The 14,246-nt window shown below is 37.8% G+C and overlaps 1 protein-coding gene across 1 annotated transcript in view; it reads right to left on the reverse strand.

Annotated features, from left to right (window-relative positions):
• Window positions 1-14,246, reverse strand: part of NME8 (NME/NM23 family member 8) — a 94,694-nt gene that overhangs the window by 51,179 nt on the left and 29,269 nt on the right. Inside the window, exons 6-8 of the mRNA XM_006832265.1 lie at window positions 10,647-10,713; window positions 9,809-9,882; window positions 1,083-1,175 (exon numbers count right to left, since the gene is read on the reverse strand). Coding sequence (XP_006832328.1) covers window positions 1,083-1,175; window positions 9,809-9,882; window positions 10,647-10,713 — 234 coding nt within the window. The remainder of the gene's footprint in view (window positions 1-1,082; window positions 1,176-9,808; window positions 9,883-10,646; window positions 10,714-14,246) is intronic.

The raw sequence follows: 14,246 nt of genomic DNA on the forward strand, positions 1-14,246 counted from the left end.
CCTTGGAAACCCTGTACAGGGTCACTATGAGTTGGAACTAATTCCACGGCACACAACAACAACAACAACAACAACCCCAGATATACAAAATTAGAATCAGATTCTTGCCAAAATGTGTATTCTGATTCAGTATACATGGGATGCAATTTCAGGGGGTCAAACCATTACAAACTGGTTTGAAGCCTTGGTCAGGAGAAACTGTTGTGACTTATGCACTTAGTTCTAGAAAGTGCTATCCAATAGAGTTTTCTGATTCAATGTGTATGTTCTTCTGTGCTGTACATACTATAGCAACATTTAGCTATTATTGCTGTTGTTAAATGCTGCCCTATTGACTCATAGCTATTCTGTATGTACTTTCCCAGGAGTGGCTGGTGGATTTGAATTGCCAACCTTGTGGTTAGCAATCCAGTTCTTAACCTACAGTGCTACACCAGGACTCCACATTTAGCTATAGAATACTTGAAATGCAGTTTGTACAATTGAAACACTGATTTTTCCATTTTGTCTAATCTTAATTCCTTTAAATTCAAATAATCTAGTGCCTATTGTATTGGACAGGGAGTTCTAGAAGCTATGTTTCCTGAGTGGTAAGATAATACAATTTAAAGTACACGTCACTGCCTGTATTATATTACACAGGTAGAGGAGAATTAAAGAAGTATCTTCAGAGAAAGATTTCTAGGTCAAGAAAAAGTATTTCTCTGTAGCTGATGACTAGGAACATTCAATCCAGAGTAAGACTATATGGAAAGGACTGGATATTCACTTTCAAAATGTTGATGCAGAGAGTCTTGGACATCATGAAATAAAGAGGTCTTCACACCAAAAACAAAACAACCCAAAACACACACACACATACACAAACAAAATCAGACCATCCGGTTGTGCTCAGGTGCCACAAATTCTACGGACGATTTCTCTATAGTTCCATCACTGGCATCACCATGATAGTGACCCCGACATCTGAAACTTACTGGGTTGGTCAAAATTACTGATATTTCTATAATGGGGATCTGAAGTTTATGGCAACTCAATTTGAAAATCTCAGTGAGTTTGGTCTTTGTTTTTTAGTTTCTTACCTCATCTGCCATTTTACTATAGAAGTCCCTAACAACTTCTTCAGTGAGTCTTCTCTTGTCCTCTGCTTCTATGACAAATCCTCCCTTTGTGATCTTTCAGTTGGAGAGTAAGGTCAAATCCAGAAATGCCAAGGGAGCACATGGAAGACAAGACATTGATTTCCGGTGCTTAACAAACCATCCAGAATAGAATGTGTTTTATGTACACACCTCAGCCTGTTCCATAGGTTTTAAACTGGTCACAAACATATAGGCAAAGAAGGCCCTTTGCGTACCCTTCTGATACGTAAGCTTGCAACACTTAAACCAGAGATTATTTAAGTAGATCTTTAACTGTAAATAAACTACATACTCTGTGCTCATTTTTCTTTTTTTCAAAATATTCCTATATTTCTTATTTTATCTGTTATGTAGGCTCATACTACATTTCAGAGAGCTAAGGTCTTTAGCAAATGTTCATTAAATCTCTGAAATGTTCATTACTCTGAAGCCAAAAAATATAAGATGAACTGGTGATTGATAACATTGAACCAACTAAAAAAACGTATATGATTTTGAAACCTTCACTAACATGACTATTAAAACATATTTGAATAAAACTAATGTTCTCCCATGTAAACTATCACATAATTCACAATAAAACCTTAAAAAAACCAAAAACACATTCGAACAAGGGAGTAAAACACTAGTTGTTAAGTGGTGTCGAGTAGGTTCCAACTCATATTCGGTTTCCAAGGGGTAACTGGTGAGTCTGAACTGCCGACCCTTCTGGTTCAATTCAACCTTGTGGTCCAGTGTTTTATTCTACAGTGCCACACCAGGACTCCACCCTTATATAAGAGGGCTTTTAAAAGTTAGTGGAAAAATAGAATCAAAAGACCATTTTATTAAAGTTTTTTTCTATTTTGAAGCCCCCTCATAGAGTTGTACTAACTGAATCAGCATATAATTGGAAGAGACTGGGGTACCGTACCTGTGATCTGTGTACCATGCATTCTATTGCAGGTTTTTTCTTTGTTTTACTTTTCAAACATTGTTTTAATAATTTCTTTTCTTTTCGTTGTTTTGAGAATCCTTACAAGAGAACATACATCAATTCAACATTTTCTACAGGCAGAATCCAGGGACATTTATTACAGTCTTCACCTTGAGCAACCATTCTCTCCCTGCCTTCCCAAACTCTACCTCCCTACAACAGGAATTCGCTCCCCACTGAGTTTCCTGTCTAATCTTTTGAGCATCTGTTATCCACTTAATCCTTTTTAGTTATGTGAAAAAAACACAATGCTCAAGATAGAGTCTTTATTGATTAAGCTAGGAGTCCTGCTGTGACCTGTAGGATAATGCACTAGACTGCAAGGCCTGTTTGAGTCTTAAGGTTAGCAGTTCAAACCCACCAGCTGCTCCTTGGAAACCCTGCATAGGGTGGTTATGAGTCAGAACTGACTCGACGACACTTAACAACAACAACAAAAACTATTGTTTAATTGGAGATGTGGTGTAGTGCCATAGGATAAGCACTGAACTGCTTAGCAGTTCAAACCCACCACTCACTCTTGGAAACCCTATCCAGGATCACTATGAGTCAGAATTGACTTGACAGCACTTAACAATTGTTTCATTGGAGCCCTGGTATGGCATTGTAGAAAAAGCAATGGTCTGCTAACCACAAGGTTGGCACTTCAACCCTACCTGTCACTCCTCAGAAACTCTATATATGGTCACTATGAGGAGGCACCAACTCGATGATGCTTAACAACAACAATGTTTTGTTAGCTGTTGCTCTCAGGTAGTTTCTGACAATGAGTATGATTTGGTTTAAAGAAGACTTGAGAGATGTTTTTGGTTTATGGTTTAAAGATAGCCTTGAAGCAATAGTTTCAGGGGTTCATCCAGCCTCAATGGCTCCAGAACACCTGGCTTCCGTAGAAATTTAAAATTCTCTTCTACATGTTTTACCCTTCTGATAAGCATTCTGATAGAATCTTTGATCAAAATGCTTAGTAATGGTAGCTGGGCATCAACCGGTTCTGGTCTTCTGGCAAAGGAGGCAGTTGATCATGGAGGCAGTTAGCCATGCAGTCCATTTCTTCTTCCTATTCCTGACTCTTTCCACTGTTGCTCAGGGTGGGGAACATCCAGCCCATGGGCTGTACAAGGACTTCAAAATCATTTGGTCTGGCTCTGCCAAGGCAAACACAGTTCCAGCCACCCAAATGTAGCAGGTTAATTTTAAGTTGATAATTTTGTATGCCGTTATAAATATCCAAAAGGCCCTTGGAAAAAGAAAGTTTCTCCACCCCTGCTTTGACAGAACAGACACCAATTGTTGTGACTTGAATGGTTGCTTACAAGCTCTTAAGACCCGGAACACTACACTACCAGGAGTCAAAACAGAAGCACTAAACATGATAGCAAGTCAACGAATTGGGAAGCCCCATGAAACCATAACCTTGAGCCTTCAAACCCTCCAAAGCCGAGAAGACAAATTCCATCAGCTCTATGGTTGTACATAGCAGTTACTCTGTTGTTGTTGTTGTTATAAATGTACCTATCACATCACTTTTACCAATTCAGCAATTTACAGGTGTACAATTTGTTGACATCAATTACATAAATCAGCTGTGCAGCCCTTACCCTTAATCAATCAAATGTATCATCAGCAGAAATTGAAACTCAGGAGTCTTGGTGTGACTATGAAGGATAAGCACTGGACTGTTACAACTGCAAAGTCGTCAGTTCAGACCTACCAGTGGCTCCTCAGACACCCTGTATTGGGCTGCTATGAGTTGGAACAGACTTGATGGCACTTAAGAACGACACAAGTTCCATAAACAATAACCTTGTCATTCCATCTTCCTCCCACCCATGGTGGTTACTAATAAACTTTGTTCTCTATGCATTTGCACATTCTTTTTCATGTGTTATTGTTGTTGATAAATGCCATGAAGTTGGTTGTGATTCACAGCGACCCTGTATAAGGTTTCTGAGGTTGTAAATCTTTGTGGTAGCAGAAAGCCTCATCTTTCTCTCATGAAGCGGCTGCTGGCCTTGAACTGCTGGCCTTACTGTTTGCAGACCAGTACCTATTCTACGGAGTCATTCACTGTACTCCTCACTGGTCCCATGGTGGTAGTCACTGTGTGCCACCGAGTTGGTTCCAACTCACAGCAACCCTATAATAGGGTTTCCGTGGCTATAAATCTTATTTAAAAAAAAAAATTTTTTTTTTGCGAATTGAGTGAAGCTTACAGACAAGATCATCAGTTTTACATTCAACAATGATTGCATTTCCCTCCATGCAATAACAGTTGTCCCATGTCCTCTCTGTGGTCACTCATGTACAAATATCCTCTTTCAAACACTTACAGGTTTGTGGGACATAGAAATATATATCTTCCATTTTTCCTCCCATACCCATTCAGTCTGTATTTCTGTCTATGTAGTTATACACAGAATGCTGTTGTTCCAAGGTTGTGTATATATTACTATCTACTGTGAACTACAATGTTGGTAATTCAAACCTACTAGCTACTCCTTGGAAACCCTACACAGGATCACTATGAGTCTGAACCAACTCAATAGCACTTAACAACAACCTCTATGCCCTTTAGCCCTTGCATATCTCCCTAAGTCTTTACCTAGCTTCACCATTAAGCCAATCCCTCACTTCTTGTACATTACCCTCCCCATCACCTGAGTCCTGTGTAATGCACTGGACCACAAGGTAGACAGTTCAAACTCACATTGACTAGATAGTACTAACAACAGCAACAACACCTAAAATAATATTTGTCTACCATCTAGTCCATGAATGATTCTCCCTCCCCTCCCACTCCTGGTAACCATCAAAGAATGTTTCTTTTAGTATGAAAACCTTTCTTGAGTTTTTAAAATAGCGGTCTCATACATATTTGTTCTTTTGTAACTGGCTTCTTTCACACAGCATAATGTTCTTCAGGTTAATCCATGCTATGAGGTGTTTTGCAGATTAATTCTTCTTCTATATTATATAATATTGCAATGTGTCTATGTACCAAAGTTCGTTTCTCCACTCTTCCATTGATGGGTATTTAGGCTGTCTCCGTCTTTTTGCAATTGTGAATAGTGCTGACATGAGTACTGTTGTTATTAAGTGTCAAGTCAGTTCTGACTTATTGCAACCCTGTATAGGGTTTCTGAAGAGCAGCTGGTGAGCTTGAACTGCCAACCTTGCAGTTCAAATGACTTAACAGTCTGGCGTCTTAACCCACAGTGCCACTCCAGGACTCAGTGAATATAGGTGTCCAGACATCTTCTTGTGTACAGGCTCTTATTTCTTGTGGATATATACCAAGTAGAGGGATTACTGGGTCATAACAGTATTTTGATTTCCAACTTTCTGAAGAAACACCATACTGTTTTCCACAGTGGTTGCATCATTTTACAGTCCCACCAGCAATGTAAAAGGGTCCGAGTCTCTCCACACCTGCACCAGTATTTGTTGTTTTCTGTTTTTATGAGCTTAGCTACTAATGCTGGTTTGAGATGATATCTCATTGTTGTTTGGATTTGCAGCTCTCTAGTGGCTAATGATCGTGAGCATTTCTTGGTATGTTTGTTGGCTGAGGCTGTACATTTTTATGGGAAGAGAAAGTCTCGTCTTTCTCCTGCAGAGTGACTGGCTGATTTGGACTTCCAGTTTGTAATCCACTCTTCTACCAGGGATCTTTCATTTGTCCCACAGTGATTGATAAAACATTTTCAATGACTTTTCCAATTCAAGGATACCATAAAAAGGGATGAAATCTCTTTAAAATGACCATTTCAAGCCTGAGTGTTGGACTAATGGGCTCTCTGCAGACTTTCATTTTACAATACGAAATACTTTGATATCACTTTTTCAAAATTCACTGTTTTTGAAATTTAGTAATCATTCCACTATGAATATGGAAGAATCCATTGTTTGCCCTTGTGTGATTAACTTATTTCACTCAGCATAATGTCTTCAGGTTCTATCTATATTAAATCATGTATCAGGACTGATTTCTCTTCATAGATTTAAAACTGATTTCTCTTCATAGATTTAAAAACTGATTTCTCTTCATAGATTTAAAGATGTGGTATACAATGGAATATGGAGTGATATTCCATTGTATACCACATTTTTAAATCTATCCTTCTGTTGATGGGCATTTAGGTTGTCTCCAGCTGTTGGCTATTGTGAACAATGCTGTAATTAACAATGGTGTGTGTACATATGTCTGTTTGTGATGACGCTTTCAAGTCCCTTGAGTATATCCCAACAGTGGGACTGTTGGGTCATATGGTAGTTGTTGTTTTAGTTTTTTATTTTTTTTAAGAACCAGCACACTCTTTTCCATAAAGGCTCCACCATTTTGAACGGCTATATCAGTTTGCGAACCAACAGCAGTGAGTAAGTTTTTCAATTTTCCCATACTCTCACCAACATTTGTTATTTTCCAGTGATTCCCGTTTTTTAAAATCTTAGCCATCTTTGTGTGTGTTGTCAAGTCAGTTCTGACTCATAGAGACCCTGTATAGGGTTTCTGAGGAGAAGCTGGTGGGTTTGAACCACCAACCTTGTGCTTAGCTGTCTAGTGCTTCAGAGCCACACCAGGACACCTTAGTCATGCTGATGGTGGTGGTGGTGGTATGTGAATCATTGCAACAATGTACAGGGTTTCCGAGGATGGAAAACTTTACAGGAGCAGAATGTCTCATCTTTCTCCCACGGAACAGTTTCGAACTGCTGACCTTGAGGTTAGCAACCTAATTCGTAACCACTATGCTCCCAGAACTCCTTTAGCCATCCTACTAGAGATGCAATGATATCTCAACATTTTGATTTGTATTATTCTGATGACTAAGGATGTTGAGCATCTTTTCATGAGTTTGTGACCATTTGAATATCCTTTTTGGTGAAACATCTACTCAAGTCCTTTGCCCATTTCTTTAAAATTAGGTGTGTCTTTTTCTTGTTACATTTTTGAAGTTTTATATATATATTTTATTATTAAATTCTTATCAGATAAATGGTTTCTTTAGATATTTTTCCAAAGGATAGTTTGTCTTTTCACTTTTTTGGTAAAGTCTTTTGATAACCAAAACGATTTAATTTTAATGAAGTTCCATTAATTTATTTTGTCTTTTGCTGTTTGTGCTTTTGTTGTTTGAGATAATCCATTGTTAGAAGCTAAACTGGACAGTCTTGCCTCTATAGTTTCTTCTAAAAATTCTATGGTTTTAGTGTTTGCTTTTAGGATCGTAGTCTATTATGGCTTTTTGGTATGGTAGTGAGGCATGAGTAGTCCTAGCACTGTAGGGTAAGCACTGAACTGTTAACCATAAGGTCAGTGGTTCAAACTCATCAGTTGCATATTGGAAACCCTATGCTGGGTCGCTATGAGCCAGCATTGGCCCCATGGTGCCTAACAACAATGAGGCATGAATCCTGCTCCATTTTTCTGCATGTAGAAATCCAATTTTCCCAACACCATTTATTGAGGAGACTTTTCTTTCCTCCATTAAATGGACTTAACACCCTTGTCAAAAGTCAGTTGACCAGAGACGTGTGGACTTATTTTTTGAACTTACAATTCTATTACATTAGTTTATGCGTCTATTATTATACCAGTAACAGGCTGTTGGGGGAGAAAGATTAAGGTTTTCTGCTTCCACAAAGATTTACAACCTCAGAGACTCTGTACAAGGTCACTATGAGTTGATACTGACACAATGGCACTGAACAGCAACAACAACAAAACAGGCTGTTTTGATTACTATGGTGGTGATGGTGGTTGTGTGCTGTGAAGTCAGTTCTGACTCAATGATCCTCTATAGGGTTTCCAAAGCTTTAAATCTTTAGGTAGCAGAAAGCCATCTTTCTCCCACAGAACGACTGTTAGATTCGAACCGCTGACCTTGCAGTTAACAGTCCAGCTCGTAATCCACTATGCTACCAGGGTTCCTTTTTGATTACTGTAACTGTAAAATAGTTTTTGAGATCAGGAAATGTGAGCACTCCTACTTTGTTCTTCAAAATTGCTTTAGACATTATGGGCCTCTTGTCATTCCATATAAAGTTGATTTTTTATCATTCTATAAATACATTTCATTTATGTAAATGTTGGAATTTTGATAGGGTATGTTACTGTAGTTTAATCAGTGCTAATGCAACTACAGCTAATCAATGAATACAAGATAAGAAGTTTATCAAGAGTTCCGTAGTCCTTCCACAGGCCTGCCACCTGTTTTTGTAAACAAGGTTTCTATAGAGCATAGCAATGGGTTTTGCTTTGGAAGCTATCTTTATACTATGTTGGATGTGATTAGTTACAACAGATACATTATGCCCTGCAAAGTCTAAAGCACTCATATTCAAGCCCTTTACAGAAGCCGTTCGGTGACTTTTTAATTTTTTTAAAGTTTTTATTGTGAATTATGTGTTAGTTTACTTGGGAGAACATTATCTTTACATTCATCCTATCATATTTCATTTCCCTGCAATGATTATAATCCCCTACATGCACCATCAAGGAGTTCTCTGGTAGCATAGTGGTTATGAATCAGGCTGCTAACCTAGAGTCAGCAGATCGAAACTACCAGCTGTTCCGCGGGAAAAAGATGAGGCTTTCTGCTCCCGTAAAGGTTTACAGCCTTGGAAACCCTGTACATGGCACATAACAACAACAACAACATGCATCATCAAACATGTTTGATGACTTTTGTCCTAGAATAAAATTTTCCTCAATCTAAAAAACAAAAAAATTTATTTCGTCTCTAAGGAAAAAATTTAAATGCTTCCTTAAGTGAGCATGCATTTATAAGGACCATACATTTGTGACAATATACAGAGAAGAAAGTAAGCTAATGAGAACTATTAACAAAATTTCATTACTAATAATTAAACACAAAGTATATGTAATTCAATATAATATATGAAATTTAACTTTTATAATTTATATCTGATACTGGTAGGACAAGGTTATTTAAACAATAATGCATCCGTTGATGAAGGCTTTTGTGCAGATAGAAAACACTCAAAACCTTTAGTTATCTGGCACTGCAGTTCACTAGGAGTCCTGGTGTGACGCTGTGGTATAGAATGTGCTGGACCACAAGGTCCAAGGTTGGCGGTTCAAACCCACCAGTCACTCCTTGGAAACCCAGTACAGAGTCACTATGGGTTGGAACTGACTCCATAGCACTTAACAACAGCAACAATTTATTAGGCACTCTGGTATGGTGTTGTAAGATAAGCACTGGACTACTAACCCAAAGCTTAGCAGTTCAAACCCACCAGCCACTCAGAAGGGACTCAAAGACACTTAACAACAAAGACACTTTTCCTCTAAATACTAAGCTTATCTCCAAATTGACAGTTAAGGACCCTTGGATAGTACAAACAGTGAACATGATTGGCTGCTAACTGGAAAGCCTGATAACCTAACGCCAAAAAACTAGCCAGTTCTACTCTGATATACGGAGTCCAGGTGTGGCAATATGGGTTAATGCACTGGACTGAAAAGTTGGTTTGAACCACAAGGTCGGCAGCTCAAGCTCACCAGCTGTTCCTTGAAAGCCCTATACAGGGTCATTATGGGGCAGAACTGACTCGACAACACTTAGCAATAACAACTCCAGTCATAAGTGAATTGGAATAGACTCAATGACACCTACAATTTTATAATGAATTCAAACCATTGTTAGAAAATATTACTTACTATTGTTTTAATTTCGTGTACTTTTCTACTATGTACTGTATCAGGTCTGATAATAACAATATTAAAATGTTCCTCTAGGGAAAAAATAGAAGAATTTCAGTTTCTTGACACAAAATCTGAATAATAAAGCATTTAACAATTAGCATTATGAATCCCTAACATCCGGTGAATTTTTGTTCATCGATAGCTTTGTATCTTATTAGGGCACTTAAACTACCCAAGCTTTTTTCAACTTTGAATCAAAATACATTTCTTATATTTGAGCACAGGGCAAAATTTGCAAGAGATTTTAGTCAGTAAGTAAAAAAATGGGTAAGTAGACACTGGTGAGTTTTCATTTGAATTTTAATTCAGAGCATTAGATTCATACCCATGATCCATCAGCTCAGAATCTGTAGGGGTGGAGTTTCAATTGTTCATTATTCAAAGAACTGTTAGAAACTGATAGCCTTGTCACCTACAGATCTATCTGCATTCTTATGAGTGTTTAGTTTAAGATAGCTCACTGAGCATGCTCCTTTGCCTCTCTGCTCTCCATGAAATAAAGACAAGTTCACAATCACAGGGGAAGCAGAAAAGTGTTAACTGAAGAATAAACAGTAGCATGGGTCACCATGGAAGAAATTATTTTACCCAGTTTTTGGAAAATCATGAAGGATGAAATACTGCTGTGCAGTTTAGCTGTCCATGAGAGTCTAATCTGACCATGACTGATCTGACCAGTTCCTTACCAATAAACACTGATCTGATTACCAGCTTCTCGCTGTTTCAAAAACTGCAATAATCAGCACTCATGGCCATAACATTCTTGCTATTATTTTAAAGTAAACTTATTTACCAGCACTTTCATCTTGCACTTCGGCAGCATCTTCTGTATCTGAGTCTACAAATATGATTTCAGTGTACTACAGAAAAGACATTCAAACAAAACATCATTAGGTGTTAATGTGATGGTGAAAGAGGTTTTAGAAATTTTATTTCTAGTAAATATGCATAACTCGGGAGACAAAAGGTCACATGGAAATGTGCCTGTCTTTAACTATAACTAGTTTTATTTTCTCAGCTTTCCACTGAATTTAAAAAAAATAGATTTAAAGGTGGCAGAAGGAGGATATCTGAGAGAATACATTTGTGCTATATGAGAAAAAAAAGGTTTAAAAAAAAAAAGAAAGAGAAACAATGCAAAATAAACTTAAAACTTATGAATTGCTCAAAGAATAAAATAAGAAAGAAGAGATTAACAAATAAGAAAGCATTAAACACATGATTTGAAAGAAAAAGTATGGCAATTACAAAAATCGGTCACTGAAGAGCCTGTGGAATATGGACTGAGTTGTATCCCTCCAAAATATGTAACCAAGTCCTGGTCAGTGGCACTGTAGATACACGCTGGACTGCTAACCTCAAGGTGATGTTTCTGGCTATTTCTTTCTCTCCTCTCAATTGTCTGTTTTATAATAGTATGCCAGGGAAACCAGGATTCAAAAAACAGCCAAGCATCTTAACATTATTCCCCCCCTTTTCCTCATTCCAACCATGTCTCAATCCCAGTATCCCAGATCCCTATTGTTCCAAGGTTGTGCATACATCATTCTTAACCTCTGTCCCACTTAGCCTATGCAAACCTGCCTAATTGTTTTCCCTTCTGCTCTGTTCTTCCATCCCCCTCCCCCTTCTTGTATATTGTCCCCCTCTCTAGCACCCAAACTATCCTGTATCTATTTCCTGCCCTGTGCTCCACCTTCCCCTCCCTCCCCCACATCACCCTCCACATCCCAGTAACCAGCAAAGAATCCCCCACACCCCTTTAGTATGGGTTCTTTTTCTTAGTCTTTTACAATAGTGGTCCTATGCAGTATTTCTCCTTTTGTAACTGACTAATTACACTCAGCATAATGTCCTCAAGGTTCATCCATGTTATGCGGTGGCTTGCAGCTTCCTTGTTATTCTTTAAGGTAGCATAATATTCCATTGTGTGTATGTACCACAGTTTGTTTATCCATTCTTCAGTTGATGGGCACTTTGGCTGCCTCCATCTTTTTACTATTGTAAATAGTGCTGCTATGAACATTGGTGTGCATATATTTACTCATGTTATGAGTTGTATTTCTTGTGGGTAAATACCAGGTAGAGGAATTGCTGGATCATAAGGTATTTTTGTTTTCAGCCTTCTGAGGAAGCCCCATATTGCTTTCCAGAGTGGTTGGGCCATTTTGCAATTCCACCAGTAATGTAGAAGCATCCCAGTCTCTCCATATCCTCACCAGCATTTATTGTCTGCTACTTTTTTTATCTTTGCTATTATTGCTGGTGTGAGATGATATCTCATTGTTGTTTTGATTCGCTTCTCTCTAATGGCTAGTGATCATGAATATTTCTTCATATGTTGTTGGCTGCCTGGATCTCCCTCCTTGGTGAAGTGTCTGTTCATGTCCTGTCCCCATTTTTTAATTAGGCTATTTGTCTTTTTCTTGTAGAGGTGTTGTAGTTTCCTATATATTTTAGAAATGAGTCCCTTGTCTGATGTGTCATTCCTTTTGTTAGGTTTGCCAATGGTCTGTCAATTTTGTTAATCCTTTCAAAGAACCAGCTTCTTGTCCTTTTGATTCTTTCTATAGTTTTTCTGTTTTCTATCTCATTTATTTCTGCTCTAATCTTTATTATTTCTTTTCTTTTGTTGGCTGTAGGATCCCGCTGTTGGTCTGTTTCTAATTGTTGGAAATGCTGTGTTAATGTGTTAATTTTGGTTCTTTCTTCTTTTTGGATGTGCACATTTATTGTAATAAATTGTCCTCTCAACACCGCTTTTGCCGTATCCCAAAGATTTTGGTATGTTGTGTTTTCATTCTCGTTTGTTTCTAAGAAATTCATGAGTTTGTTTTTAATTTCTTTTACTACCCAGTCACTTTTCAGCAGGGTGTTATTCGGTTTCCATATATTTTACTTTATTTCCTTGGCCGTCCTAGTGTTGATTTCTAATTGGCTAGCATTGAGGTCTTAGAAGATGCTTTGTAGTATTTTGATATTTGTAAATTTATGGAGGTCTGTTTTGTGGCCTAAAACATGGTCTATTCTGGAGACTGTTCCATTTGCATTGGAAAAGAATGTGTATTGTGCTGTTGTTGGGTTGAATGCTCTGTACCTATCTATTAGGTCCAGTTGGCTGATTGTGTTGTTCAGTTCTTCTGTGTCTTTGTCAAGTTTCTTTCTGGTTGTTCTATCCATTTTTGAAAATGGTGTGTTAAAATCACCCACTATTTTTGTAGGTTCGTCTATTTCTTTCTTCAAATCTCTTAGAGTTTGCTTTATATCTTTTGGAGTTCTTTCATTGGGAGCATAGATATTTATTATAGTTATGTCATCTTATTCAATTGTCCCTTTAATCATGAGATAATGTCCATCTTTATGTATTATGCTGGTTTTTGCCTTAAAGTTTATTTTATCATAGATTTGTACTGCCACTCCTGTTCGCTTTTTATTGCAATTAGCTTGGTATATATTTTTTCCATCCTTTGACTTTTAATCTGCTTTTGTCTCTGTGTGTGCAATGTGTCTCTTGCGGACAGCATATTGAAGGATCTTGTTTTCTTATCCCTCCTGCCACCCTCCGTCTCTTAACTGGTGCATTTAATTAGTTTACATTCAGTGTAATTATCAATAGGCATGGATTAATTGCTACCATTATGTTTGTTTTTTGTGTGGTGTTGCTGCTTTCTTTGTTCTGTGTGTCTTCCTTTGCTGAGTTCATGCTTTTTGTCTTCTTTCTTGTGAGGTTCCTCATAGTTTTAATGTTACCATGTTCTTGGATTTTGATTTTCTTGGTATGTTGTGAAGTGTTAATTTTGTTTGAGGTTACCTTATAGTCCGTTAACTTTTCCCTCCATTTAGTGTAGTCTATTTTATCCTGTAATCTACCTGACCTTCTTACCATCTGGATCTCTGTACCTATGTGTTTACCTTATTTACATTGTAATTGTTTTGATTATAGACTGACCTCCCAGATTCTCTGAGTTTGTTCTTATAGTTTAGTTCTGTTCTTTACTCTTCCATCTGTTGATTGAGTTCTGGGATGTACTGCCATGTAAGTCAGTTTCTGGTTGTCTGTTCTTGTTGGTTCTCAGTCCACAGAACTCCCTTTAAGATGTCTTGTAGCACAGGGTTGCCTTTGGAAAATCCCTTAGTTTCTGTTTATCCTGGAATGTATTGATTACACCATCATATTTGATTGAGAGCTTTGCTGGATAAAGGATTATTGGTTAGCAGTTTGTTTTTGTTTTTCTTTCAGGGTTTTATATATGTCTCCCCATTGGCTTCTTGCTTGCATGGTTTCTGCTGAGAGATCCGAGCTTAATCTGACTTGTTTGTCTTTGTATATAACACTTCTGTTTTCCCTAGCTGCTTTCAGGAGTTTCTCCTTATCTTTGATTTTGGAGAGCTT

Source organism: Chrysochloris asiatica, unplaced genomic scaffold, assembly GCF_000296735.1.
Source record: "Chrysochloris asiatica unplaced genomic scaffold, ChrAsi1.0 scaffold00006, whole genome shotgun sequence".
NCBI lineage: Eukaryota > Metazoa > Chordata > Mammalia > Afrosoricida > Chrysochloridae > Chrysochloris > Chrysochloris asiatica.